This window comes from Polypterus senegalus, chromosome 3, assembly GCF_016835505.1.
Source record: "Polypterus senegalus isolate Bchr_013 chromosome 3, ASM1683550v1, whole genome shotgun sequence".
Taxonomy (NCBI): Eukaryota; Metazoa; Chordata; class Cladistia; order Polypteriformes; family Polypteridae; genus Polypterus; species Polypterus senegalus.
This window is the reverse complement of record NC_053156.1, coordinates 158,816,308-158,842,121: the sequence shown is the minus strand read 5'-3', so window position 1 is coordinate 158,842,121 and position 25,814 is coordinate 158,816,308. Positions and strand designations below refer to the sequence as shown.

General features: G+C 37.3%; 1 protein-coding gene across 5 annotated transcripts in view; it reads left to right on the top strand.

Moving 5' to 3' along the window:
• zdhhc14 (zinc finger DHHC-type palmitoyltransferase 14) overlaps positions 1 to 25,814 on the top strand; it is a 305,204-nt gene that overhangs the window by 248,866 nt on the left and 30,524 nt on the right. For all 5 annotated transcript variants that reach the window (XM_039748139.1, XM_039748138.1, XM_039748137.1 and 2 more), the window contains exons 3-4: positions 1,759 to 1,917; positions 23,329 to 23,466. In XM_039748139.1, the coding sequence (XP_039604073.1) occupies positions 1,759 to 1,917; positions 23,329 to 23,466 (297 nt within the window). The remainder of the gene's footprint in view (positions 1 to 1,758; positions 1,918 to 23,328; positions 23,467 to 25,814) is intronic.

The window sequence follows — 25,814 nt, the reverse complement described above, 5'->3', positions numbered from 1 at the left end:
CTCGCCCAATCCTTCTAATCTTACATGATAAATCTGTATGCCGAGGCCACACAGGTTAAGAAACGCTGCTCTAAGGCTGCAAGATAAATACTGTAATCCAGTAAGACAATGAAATTGTTATCCCAATGCAGTGAGAAGTCAAGAAAAATCACACATTTTATTGGCTAACTAAAAAGATTACAATATGCAAGCTTTTGAAAAATCAAGAAAATCATCCTGAAGATGGCGCCTGAGTTGCCTCAAAAGCTTGCATATTGTAATCTTTTTAGTTAGCCAATAAAAGGTGTCATTTTGCTTGACACCTCTCTACATTCATAATGGGTAACACGGTACAACACCCTAGTACTATCCCAAAGGACAAAAAAACACAGCAGTTACTAACTTTGACATGTCACATGTGTTCATGTTCTTATGTAAACTTTATTAGCACTGATGAAATCACATGGAGCAGTGCACTGGCTGATGTGAATTGTAGTACCCACATTGGCATTTGCACAAGGTTGCAGATAAGATGAAGGGGAAGAGATAATATATAGCCACAGCGCCTGGCAAGCACTTTCTACATATGTCTTCTTTGAGTTTCACCAAACCTTCCTCCTTTCACTTCTCTTCTCTTCATTTGCATAAACTTCCAATGTCCCAGTGCATTAGCATGTCCCACTTACTAAAGCATTATGAATGGAAAATATTAACAAATAAAAAAAAAAACAATTTGTCAGCTAATTTTCTTTTTTCTACAGTGTCGCCCAATTTCAATCAAATCTGTCAAGGTATTTTTTTGAGATTTTGGGATATTTAGTTTTTATATTGTAGGTTTTTTTTAAACTTAAATATTGATCTATTGAAATGTCGTCTCTTAGTGTATACCTACTGACCTTGATGCACCCTCCTGACAAATTTCAGCTTTTAACCTAAATGGAAAATAGTATTTTGTTGAGTGAGTGAATTGGTCAACTTTGCATTATACTGTATATTTAGATATACAGAACACATACATGACAATAACAAAGAGATGTATTCTAATGCACTAGAAGTCAAATTTGCTTGTATTTTGTAAAATAATCTGTAATAAGCTGCTCAGTAACATTTTTAGAAGTGCAGTCAAAGATACCTGCAGCCCAAAAGTGTTTTGGGCAAACAAACAGAATATACCATGAAATATAGAACTTCATTCATTCAATTTCTGAAAACCCTTACTCTATTACAGGATTGCAGGACTATGGAATTACAATGTTTAGTAATGTTTGTTATAGAGATTACAAAATTATTTTAACATATTTTGGGAGTACATACAAATATTTTGTTGCAGACCAATCCTTCATGCCGGTATAAGTTATTGCTTTAAGTCTACATGTAGTTTCACACCTGCTAAGCATTTGCTTTAATAGGTTATCAACATATTGTTTTTTAAAACAGTACTTTCAGATATTTATATGAAACTTCTCTATGCAGTCTCTATTTTGGTGTTCTGTCTTCTTCCATAGCATCCAGCATGTAGTTTCTTTGATATGCTCTGTTTTTAGTGGACTGTCTACACAGAAATGGAAATGTTCCCTAAAAACATTTTTAAGTGTACTTCATAACTGCTACAAGCACTTGAACAAATATCTAAATTTGCCAATAAATAATTGTATGTGAGAAAATAATGCCAGTGCTTACTTATTGTAGAACTCCTTATGCTGAAAACAAAGCATTGGTATTGTAACTTGTCCAGTGGTTCTGTAATTTCATATTCTGTATATTTGTTTCTCTTTAAAGATTTAGCAAATGGCAGTAGTTCAGGAGGATACCGTCCACCTCCCAGGACAAAAGAAGTGCTGATCAATGGACAGACAGTAAAACTGAAATACTGTTTCACATGCAAGATTTTCAGACCACCTCGTGCCTCTCATTGCAGCCTGTGTGATAACTGTGTTGGTAAGTAGACTTTGAATTGGTATAAGTATCTTGTTGCTAGTAGAGTAATTGCTATATTTTACCTTCCCCCATTTATTTAAAAGTAGATATTCCTCCTTTTTTCCCAGCAGCCTTGCCTTTTTGTGACTCATCATCCCCTAGTTTGAATGTGACTGTTACACTTAAGGGCTTGTTTCCAAGTTTAAGTTCAAATTGATTGTCTTGTGTACACACAGTTGTACTGTGAAATTCGTACTTGTATGATTCACACAGACTAGTAACTGTAGTATAATAAAAACAATGCACAATGACTACAACACCATTCATGGAATACAGCACCAAACAATGGAGATATACAACAGGTGCATTTCTCAGCTTGAACAGTTATTGAGTAGCTTTATGACTTGCAGATCTTGAATCTAGTGGATCAAGTGCTTATTGGCCAGAATTATGCATGATGGCTAAGGTCTTCAGTATTGTTTTTTTATTTGAAGGCATTGTGTGTTACCTGTGTCATATATGTCCTGTATGCAAGTAATAGTCCATACCACTTTTGTTTATGGTGCAGTCCTGTGCCAAACTGCTGCCATACCAAGATCTAATGCAGTCAATAAAAATGGATTCCACTGTGCAACCATGGAAGGTATTGAACATAAATGGAGAGAACAGTTTTTTCTTCTGATGTCTTAAAATGTAAAGGTGTTGGCAAACTTTCTTGACTCACCTAAAGTGTGTTGTACCCAGTTTTGGGGGGTCAGAGATGGTGATCTTAAGAAGTTTAAAGCTGCTGACCCACACCGCTGTTTTCTTGCCTTTGGGCAGTATTGCTTATAATGTGCCTGTATCACTTTTTCTTCTCACTAAATTTCAACATTTGCTTGTGTTCTTCTGGTTTTGGTGTATTTTATGTTCCTTTTGTTATTGTTGGTTTTAGGAGTTTAATACATATTTTTGTTAAAAAATAGTGAATAAAAACATCAAATGTTTCGTCTTTTAGATCAGAACTAAAAATATATCCTTACACTCTCCCAGCTTGTTTCCATGTGACATTAAATGTATGCATTTTTGTCACTCAAAGAGAGTAAAATAATAGCAAATCTGAAGACAACTTGCTTAATGATTTCTTTCATTTATGAAAGAAAACATTGCTAGTACAAGTAGGCTACAAATTAAACTGGTAGGTTTACAAAATTCTACATATATGATCACTTTAATGATGGACTTTTTGTCAGTTTTGGGATTTAATTGTAAGACAAAAATCATTGCCATGACAGCTTCTTTGTCAAATCTGCATCTGATGAATCAGGCAGGGTTAGGACAGAACCCACTTGCTGAAGAACACTGAGCCTCACAATGTACATTTCCTTTAATCCACTTTCTTAATATTTTTTTTTATTTCATTGCAGGCTCATTTGTCAACAAGTATACATCTACACTTGATGAAATATCAGTCTATCAAAAAATTAATCCATGTACAAACACACACACTTTTATCAGCTAATACCCCAGTGAACATGAAACACTCCACACAGAAGGCACACTTGTCAGGAAACATGTTAGGGTAGAAGCTCTTTATGGTGGCACAGCCTTTTATATTACCATGTCTAGGGTCAGTAAGCCATCTTTATTCTCACCTCAAAAAGTATAAACATGCAACATACCATGGTTTTCTTCTACTCTACCATTGTGAAATCTGCATTTAATTAAGCCTGCGCAGAAATGAAAAAGCTGAAACATTATTGAGAAAAAAAACAACTGTTTCTATATAATGGCAGCCTTCATGTATGTTGAATACAATGTAAATGGCATCTCAGGCACTATGGTGCTAATTTAATGTAGCACTCCATAACAGAATTGTTGTTTTAACTAAAGACAAAATGTTATTTTTCATAACAAGAGATATTACACAAAAATGCTAGCAATATCAGCTTAAAGAAATCTCAGACTGCATTTTTACCGCTTATGATTAAAGTCAGTGAAATGTACAGGCATATTTTAGCAAATGAATTAATTAACAGTTTTTGTTCAAACATTTTCAGGTGAAGCGTAGAGAATGGCACATCAGCCCTCTTCCAATACTCATTTTTGCTACCATTTGGAGTTATTAAACTATAACATGTTGGGACCTGAAAGCAAAAGTAATGTGCTTCAAAATCATTTTAATGGATCATATGGATACAGTAAGGAATGACAGAATTTTACATTAAAGAAATAAAATAAATGACATCTAAATATTAGAAGCAGGCTGCAAAACTAAATTAGCTGGTCCATAAGTTATATTGTTAGACCCAGTTGATTTTTTACAACAGAATATAAATAATTAATTGTAATGATATGTCAATGCTTTGAATTTTAACAATAGCTGGTCCCACTATCTCTCTCAGATAGTCTGTTAAATAATATACTGTTGGCATTTTGGCTATTTGATGTGCTAGTATAGATTTGAATTTGTCTCATCAAGCGACTGGTCTTTGAGAATGCTGACTAATGTTGTCAGAGCTATTTATTTCCTGTAGAGGGCTACTTAATAATAGGAATATTTCAATAACAGCCATACTTCAACATACTTTAGTAAAAGGATTTTATTCCTGAGGTTTCTGTAGTGTTGAATAGTTATCCCTTCATCCATGTATTTCCTTGGATAACCTTTTTTTTCATTTAAAGTTTTATGTTAATTCAGAGCCTGTCACAGACACACAAGAAATAAGAAAGGTGTCAAATTTGACCCAGATACTAGTTAAGTTCTTGTTTCACTCCTACATACATTGGCAACTACTTGAACCAGCCCACTGTAGGGTTGCTAGTTAGTCAAGTAGGCATATTATTTGGAAGGTGGGAAGAGATAAAAGTACCTAAAGGAGCACATGTATGCTCCTCGCAGACAGTGGCTGATTTTTAAACCTGTGCAGTTTTTATTTGGTTTGTCTCAGTGGAAACTGCATTTATACTGTACTAGCTGTGTGACCCAGATTTACCCAGGGAATTTCTGAAGATAGTGGGCCTCAATTATAGTGCTGTCAGTTCATAAGATGTAGCAGAAGTACTATGTAACTTTTTTGTATGCAATATTCATATTTTTTTTTTTACCAGGGGCTAAATTATTAGTTCACTAGAGTTCCTTACCTTTCATATGTTATACACAGTTGGCCAAGAGTGAAACATACCTGTTGTTGATTATCTTAATGACTGATTGTGGCTTCTGCTGATGATCAATGTGAAACAGAATTTTATATGAAAAATTAATAAGTTGAATAATATGAATGTTGAATATTTATGTCCACTTGCTTTGCAATCCATGAGTTCTGGGAGAGGTTCCAGCTTCCCTGCAACCCTGCTCAGAACAAAGCAGGTTTAGAAAATGGATGGATGAATTTATTATTATTATTAATGGTTCTCATTTGTTTACATCATTCTGTCAAGCATTACTTTTCATGTTTTTTGTTAGTTGTATGTTCAAGCTTCATTTTTTTTTTTGCCTTCTCTCTCTTTCTGATTCTTAGCTGATGATAGGACGGGGTTTCTTCCGGAGCCCATACACTACGGTGCTGCTGGATTTCGGATTATACATATAATGCCTTCCCATGCTATTCAGTCGCTGTTTTTCAGATCCTCCTCAATTTGTTTGGACCATGTCTTCTTAGGTGCCATTCTTTTAACTTTCCAATACTCAGGGCGTTTCCACCAGTGTAGCTTGTATAGTATCCGGTGTTCATTTTGCTGACTTGTCGGGAACCATCTCAGCCTTTTCAGTTGTATTGCCTCTTCAACTGCTGCTTCGTGGTTGCAGCCTGCCCATATGATTTTACTTCATAGATGGTCACGGAAGGAGACACCCAGGCTCTTCCACAGGCATTGCATTTGGAAGATCTCAAGCTTGTTCAGGTCTTGTTTGAGCTGGGTCCAGGTTACGGATCCATAGAGTACAATTGGCAGGATTAGTGTTCCGAAGAGGCGGATTCTAGTCTTAACGGAGATGTTGGGCTTCCTTCATGGACACCACTTGAGTCAGGTGAATGCCGTTGTTACCTGGCCGATGGCTGTGGACTTTGATGGAGGATAGCACTTTCTTCTCTTGGATTAATGACCCCAAATACTTGAATTTTTGCACTTGTTCAATTTAGACCCCATAGAGATTAACATTGGCCTGCAATCCATCCATTGACATGGTTTGGTCTTATATGTATTGATCTTTAGGTCTTACGACAAGGGCAGTAAGAGTGATGTTGTGAAGAATATCTGTGGCCTTGGCTTGGGTGAATGACCTTGTCATCTGTGAACATCAAATCAATCACTAAGCTGTACTTGTCGTACTGCACCCCACGCCTGCCCTTGAATGCTTTTCTTATAATGGCATCGATCAGTGTGTTGAAAAGCAAGGGAGACACAACATCCCCTTGGCAGAATACAGTTTGGATGGTGAATTCCTCAGATAGCTTATTTCGAATCCGCACAAAGCTGGGTCTCTGGAGGACTCGATTGATCTTATCAGGGATACACTTAACTTCCAATGCTTTCCAAAGGGCTGGCCAGTGAACACAGTCAAATGCGGACTTGAAGTTGATGAAGACGATGACTGTTTGACGGCCACACCTGATTCTTTCTTCCATCAGTTGGTGAATAGCAAAGATTTGATCGCATCAGCCTCAATTTGACCTGAATCCTGTTTGTTCTTCTTGGCTGGTTTGTTCGCAATATTTCTGCAATCTGGATTGGATGATTAAATGATGGAAAGGAGGCTAATGCCACGATAGTTCTTGCATTCACAATCATCACCTTTCTTCAGAATTGGTGCAAAGCAGCTTTTTTCCATGCAATTGGTACACATTCCAACTGCCAACTCAATGCTAGAAGTGTGTGTAGTCAATGCAGTAGGGTGTCCCCTCCAGCCTTGATCGCTTTAGTGGTGACTTGGTCCATTCCATGTGCAATTTCCGGTCTTCACTTCCTCAAGCTTTGGTTAGCCATCGAGGCATGGATTATCTGGTAGATCGACTGGTGGTGGCTCGGCTGATGGTCCCTGAAGGGATCATAGTTGTATAATTCTTGGAAGAAGTCTTTCCACCTCTGCAGGCATTCGTTGGGTGATCATACAATAATCCCATCCACTTTCTTGATGTTTTTATTAGTCGATTTAGCTTAGCTTTTTTTTGACTTAGCCATAGCTAGACGGTAAAGTTGCAACACTGAATCATGTTTTACTTTAACTTATTACAAAAAGTTATGTTTACATGCTTGGCATTCAAGCATCCCATGCAATGAATTATGTGTTTGAAATGCTTATAGTATACATTAAAACACATATAAGACACACTGAAATCCACTTCCTACACTTCCTGGCCAGGAATTGGATTAAGTAATTTTAAGAATGGAATTACATTTGAAAAAGCAACGTAATATTAATCTGTGTTAAATGGAACCAATCTATAAAATATCAATGAACAGGTTTTTCTGTGCTATGAAGAGAACTATATATGTCATGAGATGTTCAGTTCAACATCACACTGCAGTTTGAATCAGAGTAATGCTTACGCCTCGATTCAGGTTGGCAGGATGTGTACTGCATGAAACACACATTAATAACCTTCTTGATCTTTTTAGCTGTTACAGGTCTGTTACAGTTAAGTCAGTAAATGTTCTTATATAGTGCATGAGACAAAATATCAACGTAGTATGCATTGTCACAATCAGAGGAAGCAAACAATAGCAAAGAGAATAAAATTTGTTGACTAATGTTTAACACAACCAACAGTTATAATTTCAGTTAACCTTTCAGTATTTGGTGTTGTACTTTGAAGGATTAATTAAATCACACTTGGCACCATATAGAAAAGAAATAGTATTGTGAATTATATGTGCACTTAGTGTAGCGGCTAGCATTTTAGGTACTCTAGGTAAAGATGTAAATATTATACCCTTACTTGGAGATATTGATGGCAATGTTCTGTTTATAAACACGGGGGTTTGTGGGAAGGTCTTCCGCATTTGCAGCTTAGGAAATAATAAATCAAAGGAGGGTGGGAGGCTGAATTCCCCTTTGTGCTTCCTACATGCGCTGTATACAGTGCTAATCCTTCTGTCTTCTGAGTTGTACTAGCACAATCAGTCACAGCTTGTTTCAGACGTGATAAATTAGGTGGAGATTAATAAAAGATGCTATCATTTTATTTCTCAACATGCATTATCTTAAAAAGTCCAAGGTGGGACATAAGGGGACAAATTACTGCTGCCCTATGGCCCTGCCCTGGATAAGAGGGTTTGAAAACTTGATGGATGGATGGATTCGTTTATTTCTAACTTTATACATATATAGTTATCAAATCTTATTAAAAAGCTGAAAAAGAGTATAGTTTCCTGCAAACCATTCCAGGAAGAATTTTTGGATTAGTCAATACAAAATAACTGTGCTGGAAAGAAACAGAAGAAAGGACCATGGAAAAACAAAAACTAAAAGTAGTCAATCACCCTTTGGCACATACCCATCTTCCAAAACAGGAATTCCAAAGTTTCGTGTATAAAGAGTTAGCCTCTCCCCAGTGAGAAGCAAAGGCAAATTTGACCAAACAATAAGCAAAGATTTCCTGCTGGAGAAAAGTGAGAGGGGTTGAAGAAAAGTTCGGTAGGAAATAAATATGGGGTGCAAAAGGTTTGTTTTTAGCCAGAATGATGCAAACAGAAGTGCAAATGTGAGGTGATTATTTAGAAACGAAAGAACAGATTTAGGACATGTGTAGAAATGTTCTAGGGACTTTAGTGCAGCAGAAGTATGGTATGGCGGGTCCACAGCTCAGATCAAAGGCCACTTTTTAAATAAATAATTGCCGCACACACGACTTAGAGAGGGGGCGTGGTATGTGTGGCCGGAGCTGTTCCCGCGTGATTCGTGATGCAGACGGTCCTCACTTAAGTGCACAGGTGAGGAGTCGTCCACATCCGTAATTGTATTTTAACCTCCACCTATCACTTGTTTTTATGGATTATTTATTGACTTGTTTGTGAAGCACTGCACTTTGTTTTGGACATTTTGATTTTGTTGATTTTAAATAAAAGCACTTGGTACTTTTTGCACCATCCCATTGCTTCATTGCTTGTGCCTCACTGTCCAGCTCATCTGTAACATTACTGACTGTGTCGGGTTCAAGAGCTCCCAAAAAGCAGATGGGAGCTTGGAGCAAACCCGCATCGTCACAAGAAGTTATAGAAATGATCAGGAGAAGAACCCATAATAGAGTGCTATATATTCAATGCACACTTTCAAATTGGGTTTGAATGACAATTTGTATTTCTTGATGTCATGTTGTGTCATTTTCTAACCTGTTTAATTCAGACCAGGGTCATAGGGGTGCTGGAGCCTATCCTAGCTAGCATATGGCACAAGACTAATAAAACCTGGACTGGGTGCCAGTCCATTGCAGGATATCTAGATTCCATTTTTTTTTATTTTTAAAAAATTGTATTACAAAATAACTATGGAGTAGTGTTGGATTGGTACAGAATTTTTGACTTTAGGATCAATGCCAGCTTTTGGACCTCAATTTTAAAACAATACTGAAGCAAGTAGTGAGTATCTCATGTCCAACAGCTACTTCGTTCCCCCTCCCACAAAAATGTAAGTCCCTTTGCTATGCCGCACCCCACAAATAATTTTTTTGATGGATGAAGGGGGTTGTGCATGGTGAGTGCCGCATTGGAGTTTCCAGCACATTAATAAATATATGCATTTCGAGTGTTTCCTCTTGGTGATTCGGGCTAGAACGGTTTGGTTAGAGTCCCCTTCGAATTCTGTTCACACTAAAAAACCACTGAAAAACTTGAAAATTAACATTTGTTTCTGGTACTGAAATTAAGGAGATGCTGGTACGTCACCATTTTAAAAATTGATTTTTTGGTACTTTTTCAATAACAGTATACCACACAACCCTAATTGGAAGAAAAGTCTTGTTGCCTTGTTGAAATTAAAGGAATGGGTCTTAAGGAGACTTTTGTGGCTGAACATAAAGAGAGCTTTTGGAAAGGAAAGAGAAAAATGTCAGAAAATGAGGGAGAGAGGAGAAGATAAACTCCCAGTGTTTCTCAGACCACTCATTTGCTTGGTGGAAAAGAATGTTGACACCTGGGAAAATAAAATATGCTTATGTAAATCCCATTGGAGAAGCATTCCAGGCGGTATGAAAACAATGAGTTTGTTTATTTTTTTCCACTTTAACCAATACACTAAATTGCAATTAAATTTACATCATTTTGTCAAACATTAGTCCTCTTTGATTAATTACGCATATTGTAACACTGACGTTTGTACTGTAAAATAAGCATCCTAGTTTTACATTGCACCCTTGCTTTTACAGTAAACCAGCAGGACATTAACATTTTTTTCCTAGCCTCATTTTAGAGTATAATGTATGTGTATGTTCAACATTACAATTGATTTATCTCACTAAGTTCTTTATTTCAAGGTTACCGCATCTCATTAAAATAATCTCTAGTGGTAAGTTGTACATGACAGAACAGAGGGATCTTGTTGTTTGAAGCTGTGTATTACAAAACAGATGCAGTTAAATTTTTAATGAACATTAAAACGATTGAGGCCACAGAAGATTGTGTTTTTAAGCAGCTGTCAGGCAGGGAAGTGGGCACCAAGTTTCAAGAGATATGAAGACCCAAGACCAGCCATGCAATTTTTTTGGAGGTTTGTTTTCACAAGAGCATGTTCTAATCAAAGCTGTATAAAATTGTATTGAAACAGCTAATAAATAATGCATGCACTAATGCATTCCTTGTCAATTAATGTTGTTATTCCCTGAGTTAGTAACAGATTCTCTTAACGAGGGAACTGCCATAGAAAATCTCGGCTACTATATCAAATAACAAATGCACTTCTTTGAAATCTGGTGTTTCTGGATGATTTGGAACAGATTCATTAGCATTTTTAAATTATTATTGTGCACAATTTTTGTATTGTTTGACAAATGTCACATTTTCTTCAAATAACCAATTTTTCTTTACATTTTTTTCCTTTACTTGTTTTGGTAAAAGATTTGGAAATTGTAGAGATAGAAGTGCTGCTTAGATTAAATAGACTGAAATAAAACAAATCACCAGGACCAAATAATGTTTACCTTCGACTTCTTAAGGACGTTAGCGAGCACATACTGTATATAAACCCCTAACGCATACTTTTTGGAAATCGCTGTGTACTGGGAAAATTCCAAAGGACTGGAAAATGGCAAATATTATCCTGTTATATGGAAAGGGTGACCGGGCACATCCAAGCAACTACAAGCCAGTAAATTTAACATACATCACAGGTAAATTAAAGGAAGGAATTATTAAGGATAGGATTGAGCAACACATTGCAAGAACGGAAGTTTTATTGAACAGTCAGGATGGGTTCAGAAGAGGGAGGTTATGTTTTACCAACATGCTGGGATTCTATGAGGAAGCAACAAAAGGGTATGATCAAAATGGAGCATATGATAAGGATATGATCAAAGTGGAGCACATATTATTTATCCTGATTTTCAGAATGCATTTGATAAGGTGCCACATGAGAGGTTGGGCATTATTCTAAAAATAGTGGGATTTAAGGGTGTTGTTTGTACATGGATGCAAAATTAAAAGTAGTGTTCCACAGTGGTCAGTGCTAGGGCCACTGGTGTTTTAATACAGTATATGTAAACAATTTGGATATGAATATAAGTAACAAGCTGGTTAAGTTTGCAGATAATACTAAGAAAGGTGGATTGGCAGATAATTTAGAACTTGTTGAATCATTACAGAGGTATTTGTACAGCATACAGGCTTGGGTACATTTGTGGCAGATTTTACATTAATTTAACATAAGTAAATGCAGGGCCATCTTAATGCATGGGCACACTGGGCAGTTGTTCTGGGGCCCCACGAGCATCGGGGCTCCATTCTAATCTTTGTAGGTTGTGACTTGCAGAGTGGTTGTGTAGGTAGGGGCCCCAGTGCACTTCTCTGCCCGAGGGCCTATAATGCTGTTAAGATGGCCCTGACTAAATGTAACGTATTACACATAGGTAGTAAAAATAGGTTTTAATGCACAATAGAAGGTTTGAAAATCAAAAGTGCACCTTATAAGAAAGATTTAAAAGTTGCAGTGGACTCAGCACTTTCAACTTCAATACAGTGTTCAGAAGCCATTAAGAAGGCTAACAGAATGTTTGGTTATATACTATACCATGAAGTATAGAGTACAAGTCCAAGGATGTTATGCTAAAGTTTTTTAATATACTGGTGAGGCCTCATCTGGTGTACTGTGTATAATTTTGGTCTCCAGGTTACAAAAAATGACATAGCAGAGAAGAGTAACTAGGCTTATTCCAGAGCTACAGGGGATGAGTTATGAGGAGAGATTAAAAGAGGTGAGCCTATTCAGTTTAAGCAAAAGAAGATTAAGAGGAAACATGATTGAAGAGTTTAAAATTATGAAGGGAATTAGTACAGTGGATTAAGGCTATTATTTTAAATTGAGTTCATCAAGAACATGGGGACACAGTTGAAAACTTGTTAAGGGTTAATTTCACATAAACATTAGGAAGTTTTTCTTTAAGCAGAGAACTATAGACACATTGTGAGCAGGGGGGTTGAACACACTCCTAGAAGACACGGATGCTCCTCAAAAACCCCCTCTTAAAAACGCTGATAGACTACCTTCAAATTGCTCCCTTACTTGCTGGATTTTCTTGCGGGTTCTCTGTCGTGTGATATGCTTCTCACATGGTTCTCCGCATACAGCACCTGTCCTTTTTGGCTGATTGCTTGTCTCTCTCTCTCCACCTTCAGATATCCACTGCTCCTGTTGGGGGTCCCACTCCTGACGTGCACCCCTTTTGAAAGAGAGAAATGTTTGTTTGAATAATGTCCCTGATTCTACAATCTCCTGTGTTTCTGTGCAAATCTGTGACCCAAGTGTGACAACATAGAATAAGCTACCAATTAGTGTGATATACAGTAGGAATTTAGGGACTTTCGAAACTAGACTTGATATTTGTTGGGCTGAATGGTCTATTCTCATCTAGACTGTTCTAATGTTCTAATAGTGAGTATGTGTGTGCTGTAATAGCTTGGGAACCTACAATGGGAAAGTAGACTTAGAGAGTACATTTTACCAACTTGCAACTAACTCCACACTGCGTTTAAGCTCTCTAATTAAGAAGGACTCGCTGTTTTCAATGTGAGGTTATACAAAAACTGGAATTTTAAGTGTAGTTACTACTTTGCCCATAACTGAAAACTATTTGTGCTTTTGCAGGATTTTCTGCTTAAACTAAATACAAAAAGTACAATCTACATTTGTACTAAAAATTGACATGAGGTGACAATAAACATGACATCAACAAAAAAGAACATGTTACAGCTGTACACTGTGACCGTGAAGCATTTTAATGAATATATTATTTTTTACACATGAACAAAAATATATTTTAATAAGAATCCTACATGCAAATATACACATTCACATCGCTGGTGTTTATCTAAATAAAGACAGCAATCCTGTCTTCATCGCCTAATAGAATTACTGTATTTATTTGTGAACTGAAATTTTCACATAACATTAGCATTAACATTAATCTTGAATAAGACAAGTATCCGCCTACATTATTTGTAAATACATTTTATTGGACAAACTTTATTCATAAAATGATATTTGCCTATTTTTAATAGTGAGCTTACCTATGCCATTAAGTAGCAAAAAAACAGGAAACAAAAGCAGCCAGTGGAAGCCATTGGACCTGTTCCCTTCCATTTTTTCATATCCAGACTCAACAAGGACTAACATACAATATAACATGCAATATTCTTATTTCTATAGAGATCCATATTTTATATACTTACTTATGAATTGAAAACATAGTCTGTTTGTATTTTTTCAAATACAGATTTTGTGTAATTTCACAAGTAATCACATTTTAGCTACCTTCCTTTCTTTTAAATTGAATAGCATTCTGCAGCTACATAAAAAAGAGGTGCTGAAAAGAATGGCACATCAGGCCAAATTCCTTAAGATGCTTAAAAAAAAGGTAGACAGCATATGGTTGGAGTTATCACAGAGAGACATGGCCTTATGAAATATGGAGAGACATATGGTAAACAAATGTGATTAATTGTGAAAATTATGAAAGGACCATTTTGGTTTTATATGCATCGGAAAGATTGTTCCTAGCACTGCTCAATAAATCGGACAGAAGAGTAAACTATTTCATTAATACAGTAAAATTTGAATTCTGCAGTGCTGCAGAATGAGAGATGTACAAGCCATAATGAGGATTTTATGTGGCACCATGCTTGTTAGATTTTGAGAGCTTTTTTAGCAGAGTCATGTACAAAATATAGAACTGGTATGAAGAGACAAACAGTTTATTACCAACTTATCCATACTACTTTCAGCACTGTATAGAAAAGAAAAAATGTTTTTTCCCCCTACTAAATCAAGCAAAATACATCAAAGGTGCTTTATTTAACAATTACAGTTGCAGATATATTCAAATTATGATGAAAAGAGAATGCAGGAGATAAAGGGCTAGTACAAGGTGAGAAAGTGAAGGGCTTAAAGCACATTCAATGACATTCAAAGCAAAGAAAAAGTACAAGACAGAAATGCAAATGAGTAAACATAGGTGGTTTGTACAGTACTCAAAATTTTCATATTAATGATATTCTAAAACAAGTACACTTATTTCTATATGGTACCTCACTTAATCTACAACTGGTTGCTGCCATTGTTTGTTTTCTCTCTTACTGTTTTCTGGGGTTTCCTCATTCTCAGAGATTCATTTTAAAGAGCAGATTATAGTCACTATTACATTTCTACTGTATTAAAGAGTCAATGTGCAGGACATGTAATCACCATTTCTTTTTGGCTTTACTGAAGTAATATGAGACTGTATTACCTTTGCTCTACTTTCTGTAGCAATATCAGCAATAATATGAAGTGGTCATAACTTATTGTGAGGCTTTAGTTTTCACTTTGAATAATTAGTCAGTCTCTGTTGTAATCATTGCCGTTCATAGTGGCAGTCACAAAGGTGGTCTAGATGTTCATCTATAATGAGCAAGGTTGATGGTTTATTTCACACCACCAACATGCAGCTGAAATAATAAAATGCTTTAGTTTCAAGTTCCTCTGGATACAAAGTGTTGTAGTGAATTCTGGGATGATGTTGAACAAACATCAAAAAATGCTATGTAACAATGAAAGTGATGGAACACACCTGTGGAGAAGTACCTGTAGAAATTAATGTTAATCTGTGTCATAATGTGAATAATGCTAATTTGTTATAGATTGATTAATGGATTGATTGACTATTTGATTGCTTATTTAGCAAATAGTGTGGGGAAATAATTAAATAAGGAGAATGATTCTTACAAATTCAATGTGTATTTTTTATTTCACACTTAATTAGTAGATGTAGTTGTAATTTCATGTATACAGAGTACAGTGCAATTCTTACTTGTATGTCCATCCTAACAGGAAGCATATTGATACTATGATAAACAAAAATGTGTTAAAATATACAACTTCACTTTTATAAAAAAAAAAAACAAACACACAATAGCTAAGATAGACCACGTAGACTTTACTGTATGATCCCAGTGAAGTTTGTTTGCAGCAGGAAAGTACAAAATATAAGGCATTGTTACACAGATACACAAAGTCTAACAACCAGTGTTGTTGTATATACTGTACATACACTCAATATTTGTACAAAGAAAAATAATTGCCCTTAAGCATCTCTTCAAGTAACAGAATTCAAAATTCTTTTAGCCTTGGAAATAAAAGAGTTCTTAAATCTGTTCCTCTTTACCCTCAGTAACCTAAATGTCCAGCCTGTTAGCAACAACTAGAATTTAGGATAAAGAGGATGGCCAATATCTGATAGAACTGAGTTGGCTTTCATTCTGACTTGCTTGTTATCTCAGTGACACAGGTCTGCTGCAAAACATTTGTTTTGCTCTTAATTTACTCATTATTGTTAAGATAATTTATATTGCCAAACCAACCCATAACAGATTCAGTAAATGAGTTACAGAAGTGTCGTTATGGTTTTGTCCACATTAAAACAATTGAGTTTCCTAGCAAAGAATAGCTGTATTTTCCCCTTGTTACTGATATGTTCTGTGTTAAGATCAAAGTTTAGTCTGTTATTAATGATTGTCCCTAGATATTTGTAGTACTCTACCATGTCCACAGTCTCCCCTGTAATAATTGTTGAGAGAGTAGGAGGAGGGGAACACTTAAAATCTACAGCCATATCCTGATGTACTCCCTACTAATTTTTCCTTTTCAATTATTATTCCCATTTCACGAAACCTTCTGGAAAAAACCCTGATAAAAACTCCAAGTAGAGCATCAAGAAAACTTAAGATCTGCAGAATTACTTGTTGAGGACATGAGTTAAGTTTACTAGAGATTATATGAGTGTAGAACAAGATTTCTGGCCAGTGTTATCAAGATAGGCAAGACAAAGATTAAGTTTATTAGTTATTAATGTCACATTTAGAGGACGCCAAAAGCTTCCCTTGAAGAGAAGATCCATATAGAGGTATCACTCACATATGGCCGGGAATGGGTGGGACAAATGCATGTTCCTGAGTCATAGCTGAAACCCATGAAATAGCAGTAGTTCCCTATACTGAATATTGTCCTTTTAAAATTCTTAAATCTATGATTTGAACTACCGTATTTTTCGGACCATAAGACGCACTTTTTTCCCCCCAGAATTGGGGAAAAGTCCCGCCTTATGGTCCAATATAGCCTAAACATGTGCTGTAAAAAAAAAATTTTCAACTTGCCCGGCTCTGTGCTCCATTCCCGCCGCGGCCGCCGCCCCGCTCACTGGAGTCAGGCGCTGCTGCTGCCCTGTGGTAGTAGTAGTACCGTACCTGCTTCCATGATCATTCCTGCTGGCTGCAATGCTCCATTCCCGCCCCCGCCCGCACCGCTCACTGGAGTCAGGGGACTGGACTCTAACTGGTACAGTGTAGTGTACGGTGACGGTCCCTTCCTTGATCCTGCAGTCTGCATGCATCATCATTCATCAATTCCCATCCGCCTCAGCTGGTGTCCGCCCGCTTCCGGGATCGGAACCAGCGTTAGGCGAACATGTGACCTCCCTCCTGTGAGAACACGTGTGCGCCTCACGCTGGTTCCAATCCCAGAAGCGGGCGGAGACCAGCTGAGGCAGGACAGGAGTTGCGAGTCGAGCGCCACCACCGCACACACCAGTGAAATACGAATAGAGGTAAATGACAAGTGAAATGACTGAGTGAAGGTAAAAGCGCAAGAATATGCATACAAATAGAAACCCTAATACAATTAACGCGACACGCCCGGTCCGGGACAAACAGCGTTAAAAACGTTACAGTAATGTGTGCATGCCCATCTTGCCATGCATCTCGACACCCTATACATCAAATGAAACTTCAAAGTCTCGTCTTTCCGATGATATAAACCATTTTGACACACAACAACCACAGCACTGACACTAAAGCCTTTTTACAGAGAAGTACATACTTTTAAGAGTTGACTGTGCCTACCTTTGAAGACCCCCTGCAAGTCAAACATCAATATTTCCGAGCAGTATTGATCCCATTGTGTCCGTAAGGCTCCAGCGAATATAATCCAGTAAAACGATTTAGGTCCAAAACACACAATATATTCTCAAAGGGACAAAAACTCCAGAAAATGTTTCATAACTTGAGACCACCTAAGTAATTTTTTTTCACTTATATTGCTCATATTAGACGTAATTTGTTTCTGTCGGCGATAACCATGCTACCGCATGAAACACGGAAGTGTTAGCTTTCGAAAGACACCTAAGTTGGCCAATTACGACGGGTCTGGGGTTGACTGGCACCTCGTATAGCCAACCAGTGTCACAGAAAGCTTGCAGGGTGACGTATAGCTCTGAACTCTGGTAGAATCTACCAGTTTGATTGGACACTGTGACTGACACTCAAAACTTACAGCCAATGAGCAGACAAGCATTTTGATATGTGACTTGCTATGCTTAACTTGTAAAAAACAATCGGAGCTTCGTGAAGGTGGCATTTGTGCCAGTCTGCAGAGTTGGTGCGTGGTTGTTTATTGTGATTTCGCCAAGTTTTTTCGCAGTTTAAATATGAATAAAAGTAGAAGTTTAAACGTAAATAAACGCTCGATTAAATAATAGATGCATGTATGCGCGTTGCAAAAGTATTCAACCGGCACCCGAGGTATAATGGGAGAGCGGCGTGCACGCCTTGTGCTTTCTGCTTGCTAGTGATTGCTGCCATCAAGTGGCACATGGAAAACGCTGAGCTGTGTTGTAACAGTTTGTAAAAGAAATATATATATAGTTTGTGTGCATTTTATAAAAAAAGTAAAAATAAAAATATAAATATATTTTTGGCCCATAACTTGTATTGACTATTTTACATAGAAATGTGTATTTTTTATTGTTTTTATTATGGAACATGAATTTCCATAACTAATAGAGTGACACTGTGTGTAGATATAGATTCCTTTAGGTGTAAGCTTTCAGTAGAGCCCTTATTGATATATGTGGGTTGAAGCATTCAAAAGTTATTACACTTTTCCATATGTTCCAAAATGTGGATAATGGTCCCTCTAAAAAGCCCCTGGGCATGCCCACATAAAAACTGGTGTAAAAATGTCATTTTACAGGTATTCTTTTCAAAATAATGAAATTTGAGTAGTCAACAAGTTATTCTGTTGGTACATAGTGTGTTTCTGTCCCCACCTACCTACTGCAGCTTTATTTTCCTTTATTTTCATAAAAAACTTAGGCAGAACAAAAAATTTGTTTTTTGTGAGTTCTAATGTGCATAACTTTTGATCAGTCACACCTACAGTGATTCTGACTACTAAGGGTGAAACTAGAGAATGTTACCTTTACAAAGAGACCAAACATGTGTTTATACTCCAGATAGTTCAATAACAGCAATGATTCTAATTTGGAGAGGTCGAATTACAAGCAATTTAGCAAAAATGACCCCGAATGATAATTAAAAATACAACTGAATATGCATAAATAGAAACCCTAATACAATTAAAAATACAACTGAGACAAATTCAGAACTAGTAGTGACAGACTGTCACAGTCTCAGTCAGCCTGAGCCTGGAACAAAATGACCATACATATCATGGCAAATAACACTGAACTTTGCTGACAGCTTTTAGCCTTGTGAGAGGCTGGAAAGTGTTTTACACTGTGGGACAGTACCGTAAATGTTACCGCTATGGTAAATCACAGAAAGTCTCTGCATACAGTATACGGGCAATATTGTGAACTACGGTACAGCTTGCCCCCCACTATACTGGTAACAGTGTTTAGGCCTGATAGTAATAAAATGTGTGTGGGGGAGATATGAGAGCACTGGATGGAATGAGGGGGATATGAGAGCACCTGATGGAATATGGGGGGGGGGGATTAAAAGACACCGTATTGGTATTACTGACAGTTCTTCAATTATGATTTTGAAGGTTTTGCAGAAATACTGTACCAGTACCACCTCCTCACTAAGATGTCCAAGCAGAAGAGATGCACATATAAAGTTGGTTTCAAACTGGAAGTTATAAAATATGCCAAGGAACATGGCAACAGAGCAGCAGAGAGACACTTTGGACCACCTCCCTCTGAAAAGATGATTAGAGAGTGGCGGAAACAGGAGGATCAGCTGCAAAAGTTGGACAAAAGTAAGCAAACTTTACGTGGGCATGCTGCAAAGTGGCCAGAGTTGGAGGTGGACATAAAGGAGTGGATCACACATCACCGTGAAAATGGCTTCTCAGTCTCCACAAAATGATCATGAATAAAGCCAGACTCATTGCTGTAGAAAAAGGAATTCAAGATTTCATTGGCTCACCATCATGGTGCTACAGATTCATGAAGCGATCTGGCCTTGCTATGCGCACCAAAACAAAAATTGCTCAAAAAATGCCCAACGAATACGAAGAAAAGATTTTGTCTTTTCACAAATTCGTCATTGATGCCAGAAAGAAGAATCAATTTGAACTAAGCCAGATTGGAAATATGGATGAAGTCCGCTTACTTTTGATGTACCATCCAATAGAACAGTAGACCACAAAGGAGCAAAAACTATAACCATTAAAACCTCAGGGCATGAGAAAACCCATTACACTCTTGTGTTGTCCTGCTGTGCAGATGGTACTAAATTGCCACCAATGCTCATCTTCAAAAGGAAAACTTTTCCAAAGAAGCAATTCCTCGAGTCGTGGTGCATGTCCATGACAAAGGATGGATGGACGAAAAGGGAATGAGGCTCTGGATTGAAAAAGTATGGTCCAAACGTCCTGGTGGGCTTTTAAAAAAACCATCCTTGTTAGTGCTTGACCAGTTCAGAGCACATATCGCCGACACTACAAAAAAGAACTTTAAAGAAGTCAAAACTCATTTAGCTGTAATTCCCGGTGGTCTTACCAGCCAGCTGCAACCTCTGGACGTGTCCATCAACAAACCATTTAAAGTGTTTATGAGGGAAGAGTGGAACAAATGGATGGCTGCTGGTAATCATGATCTTACACCTACTGGAAGAATGAAAAGGCCCACTATTACCCAAGTTTGTGAGTGGGTGAAAACCTCATGGGACTCAGTTAAGGATGAGATCATTGTAGATTCCTTCAAAAAATGTGGCATCAGCAATGCCTTAGATGGGACTGAAGATGATATGTTATATGAAAATACCGGTACCAGCACCAGTAGTGACGAAAGTCCTGTTAGTGATTGTGAGGATCTGAGCTTTCTAGATTCTGACTCTAGCGATGAGGAGTTCTTGGGGTTCTCATAAAACAAGCAGAACCTAAAAGAGCGTAACTGTTCAACTTTATTCTATTTTATTACTGAAGTCTCTCGTTATTGTGTTTTACAGTAATTTTGTCTTTTGCTGACTGTATTTGTTAATAATGGTTCTAAATGCTGCTGTTCACTTTACAGGGTTGATTACATGTGTTTATGACTGTGATGTTGGGTTTTAATGCACATAAAATGTTTTAAGACATCAGAATCCTTTTTTTCTTCATTTCCCTTCTCTAAAAACTGGTGCGTCTTATGGTCCGGTGCGTCTTATGGTCCGAAAAATACGGTATATAAGAATTACATTAGCCATGTGGCTTACAGGCTAAAGTGTTGGACTGTTCTGCACAGTGTTTAGTTCTCTCCACACTGAGTGATTTTGAGAAGCTCTCTTAATCTTGTCAGTACTCTAATTTTTATTTTCCCTTAGACGCGTCTATCTATAATTAATTACAAATCTATGAACCCTTCACTCAAAATATACCACATTCCTTCTGTTTTTACCTTATTTACTTGCGACTGCAAAGTGTATTGATTTTTAAAATTAATTTTATCTATCATTAATTACTCCATATCTATCTATCTAACTCCTCACTTAAAATAAACAGCATTCCTTCTGTTTTTGCTCTATTCACTTGTGATTTCACATTGTATTGATCTTTATAATGGTGTCTAGTCATCAGGAAAAAGAGTTTTCATTCTGTTTGCTTTTGAATGTGCAAGTCTCTGAAGGCTGTACAAAGGAAAATGACTATCGAAAAGTAATGTAGTTATTTGTGAATAATTGTACAAGATTTGTTCTCATTACTCACTCTAGTCCATTCCCTTAACTGAAATCAACATATTCAGAGGTCGCCTTTGTGTATTTCAGCAATGTTCTCTAATGTAAAATCCATTATTTAGTGGGTTTCCTTTAATGTGTGCAAGTATTCTGATTCTCGGAAGCTTCAGTTATTTTGAGTGGTACCCTTTTATAAATAATGTATTGACAATAAAAGGCACAGCAGTTTATTGTAGTTAGTCATCTTTCTATTCATTAAGTGGCTGTAATTGTCAGATTCAGGGTAAAAAAAAAGCAAGTATTTGTAAATTAATTATATACTGAAATTGGAATAAAACTAGTAAATATACTTGTGTAGAATTTTCCATATTTTTTGTTTTGTTAATTTTTTTGTAAGTATACTTTTCCTCCCATGTTTAAAAGACATTGTCACACCTGCACATCCAACCTTCTGGGCTTATCCATGATAAACAATACCACTCTGTGATTCCCACAGCACAGAGAAAATGTCCAATGAGGGCAACTTACTGTGCCTCTTCTGGTTGTAAAACTATACATTCAAACCAAATCTGGAAGGTGGCATCTCATTCAGACGAAAGCTCAAGTCAGAAAAGAGCTCTACTTCATACCTGACATATTAATTAAGAAAGCATTTTTTTGTTTGCACCACCAAGTGGTATTTTTGATGCAATCGATTCCTTTAATAAATGGGGTGTCCTGGCTGGAGCCAAAACATTTATTTTGGACCTGTGTCATCCTTCGCCTGACCACAGTTGATGTATTCAGGAGGATCTCCAGAAGACAGGGCAGACCTAGCTAATCTGGCATAACTAGTACATCAACTGATAGAGTAGGTGAACCAGCTGCAGGTTCAGATAGCTACCCAGCCGGCAGAACTTGGCGAGGCAGAGGCATGTCAAGAGGCTGCAGAAGCACAGCAATTAGGAAGAAGCCAAGGACCAACCAAATGTCATAGAGACTTAACTATTGATTTCCAATCACACCACTGCTTGGCAGTGCTGGCCACAACAAAAATGGGCACACTTACTCATGCAGTTTCATTCAGTGGAGGCACAGCAAGCACATTATGATATGGAGGAGCATGCAGCTGCGGACTACCCCACTCTCAAGTGAGAAATACTAGCCTGTTACAAACTAACCATTTTTTACCAAGCCCCAAGCTGTTGAGAGTGGCACTTTGATCTTGAGCAACCCTCACCTAGCCATTTGACATGTGGGGCAAGCTTGCCTGCTGGCTGAGAAAACATACCCGAGTGGGTTGGTGGCATACAATTTTTTAGTATACACCCTCCAGAACACCTAGTCCATAGAGTGCCTCGGACCGTCCTGGGTAGACATGGAGGAACTGGTGGAAGTGATCGAATGCCACCATGCAGCCATCAAGATGGAGAGACTCAAAAGAGAAACAACAGGCCTGTCCCACAAGAGTTCAGAGCTCAGAAGGTGACCCTCAGACGTGCATATGTGACAATATGTATAGAAGGTTAATTTGGGGTGTAAGTGGGTTTAGGCGTATATAAGTTTCATTTGATGGCAGTTTTGGTTTTTTCAGTTTTGGTTCCTCCTTTGTGATCAGTGCTGCCAGAATAGGCTATAACTGAAAAAGAGTAAGCAGGTTAGTATTGATGTTTGAGTGGGCTTGAAAAATTACAGAATATGTGAAAGATTATCATATACTGTGTCATAAAAGAAAGTTCAGCAGTAAAGTGGTAGGGATTAGACTGAAATCAACACTAAACCAAAAACTACTTCCTTTTTAAAGTTATATATAATAATTTTTTGTTTGTCTTGCAGAACGATTTGATCATCATTGCCCCTGGGTGGGCAACTGTGTGGGAAAGAGGAACTACAGATTTTTCTACATGTTTATTCTTTCATTATCCTTCCTAACAATCTTTATATTTGCATTTGTTATCACTCACGTCATCCTCCGTAAGTATGAAAACAATACAAACTCACTAAGTTCTTATGATGATTTATTGAATTCCCAGTAACACTGTTGCAATTTTATCATTTAATATAATTTCCATTTTTATTTTTTCAACATTTCTTTTTTTTAAATTTTATTGATTTTATTGAAATCACACAACATTCCATACAAATAGATCAATTTTACAAGAATAGGATTTAAAACAAATCAACATTTCTATTGAGCCTTATCTCAGAATGCATTGTTGTTACATAAGCCATTACCCTACAACTTAAGCTTTTTTACTCCCATTATAGGATGACATCATTTAGCTATACTTTGGCACAGTTAATATCCTATAGCTGTAGTCTTCTTTTGATAAAATTTGAGTAGGAGTAAATATTCATGAGGCACATTATACTTTGAGATTGTGAAAAATCCAACTGAGATGTCAAAGCTGATAGAAAGGGTCAATGTTATTTTTATATATATATATATACAGTGGTGTGAAAAACTATTTGCCCCCTTCCTGATTTCTTATTCTTTTGCATGTTTGTCACACAAAATGTTTCTGATCATCAAACACATTTAACCATTAGTCAAATATAACACAAGTAAACACAAAATGCAGTTTTTAAATGATGGTTTTTATTATTTAGGGAGAAAAAAAATCCAAACCTACATGGCCCTGTGTGAAAAAGTAATTGCCCCCTTGTTAAAAAATAACCTAACTGTGGTGTATCACACCCGAGTTCAATTTCCGTAGCCACCCCCAGGCCTGATTACTGCCACACCTGTTTCAATCAAGAAATCACTTAAATAGGAGCTGCCTGACACAGAGAAGTAGACCAAAAGCACCTCAAAAGCTAGACATCATGCCAAGATCCAAAGAAATTCAGGAACAAATGAGAACAGAAGTAATTGAGATCTATCAGTCTGGTAAAGGTTATAAAGCCATTTCTAAAGCTTTGGGACTCCAGCGAACCACATTGAGAGCCATTATCCACAAATGGCAAAAACATGGAACAGTGGTGAACCTTCCCAGGAGTGGCCGGCCGACCAAAATTACCCCAAGAGCGCAGAGACGACTCATCCGAGAGGTCACAAAGACCACAGGACAACGTCTAAAGAACTGCAGGCCTCACTTGCCTCAATTAAGGTCAGTGTTCACGACTCCACCATAATAAAGAGACTGGGCAAAACAGCCTGCATGGCAGATTTCCAAGACGCAAACCACTGTTAAGCAAAAAGGACATTAGGGCTCATCTCAATTTTGCTAAGAAACATCTCAATGATTGCCAAGACTTTTGGGAAAATACCTTGTGGACTGATGAGACAAAAGTTGAACTTTTGGAAGGCAAATGTCCCGTGACATCTGGCGTAAAAGGAACACAGCATTTCAGAAAAAGAACATCATACCAACAGTAAAATATGGTGGTGGTAGTGTGATGGTCTGGGGTTGTTTTGCTGCTTCAGGACCTGGAAGGCTTGCTGTGATAGATGGAACCATGAATTCTACTGTCTACCAAAAATCCTGAAGGAGAATGTCCGCCATCTGTTCGTCAACTGAAGCTGAAGCGATCTTGGGTGCTGCAACAGGACAATGACCCAAAACACACCAGCAAATCCACCTCTGAATGGCTGAAGAAAAACAAAATGAAGACTTTGGAGTGGCCTAGTCAAAGTCCTGACCTGAATCCAATTGAGATGCTATGGCATGACCTTAAAAAGGCGGTTCATGCTAGAAAACCCTCAAATAAAGCTGAATTACAACAATTCTGCAAAGATGAGTGGGCCAAAATTCCTCCAGAGCGCTGTAAAAGACTCATAGCAAGTTATCGCAAATGCTTGATTGCAGTTATTGCTGCTAAGGGTGGCCCAACCAGTTATTAGGTTCAGGGGGCAATTACTTTTTCACACAGGGCTATGTAGGTTTGGATTTTTTTTTCTCCCTAAATAATAAAAACCATCATTTAAAAACTGCATTTTGTGTTTATTTGTGTTATATTTGACTAATGGTTAAATGTGTTTGATGATCAGAAACATTTTGTGTGACAAACATGCAAAAGAATAAGAAATCAGGAAGGGGCAAATAGTTTTTCACACCACACTATATATATATATATATATATATATATATATATACTGTATAGCATAGTTAGGCTCCCTTTCAGACAGCTTTCCTTTATGAAGCCTTTTTCCCCCTGAGAGACGTGTTATCTGCCATCTAGTATCATGGAGGAATACAGTAGGTTTCCCAGGGTTTCACAATCATCTTAGAGAATTCAAGTGTTGGCAGACACAGGAACTCTCCATCAACCAATGTGGGGTTCTCTCTCCAAGACCAACCGAGTGAAACAGCTCCTGATTT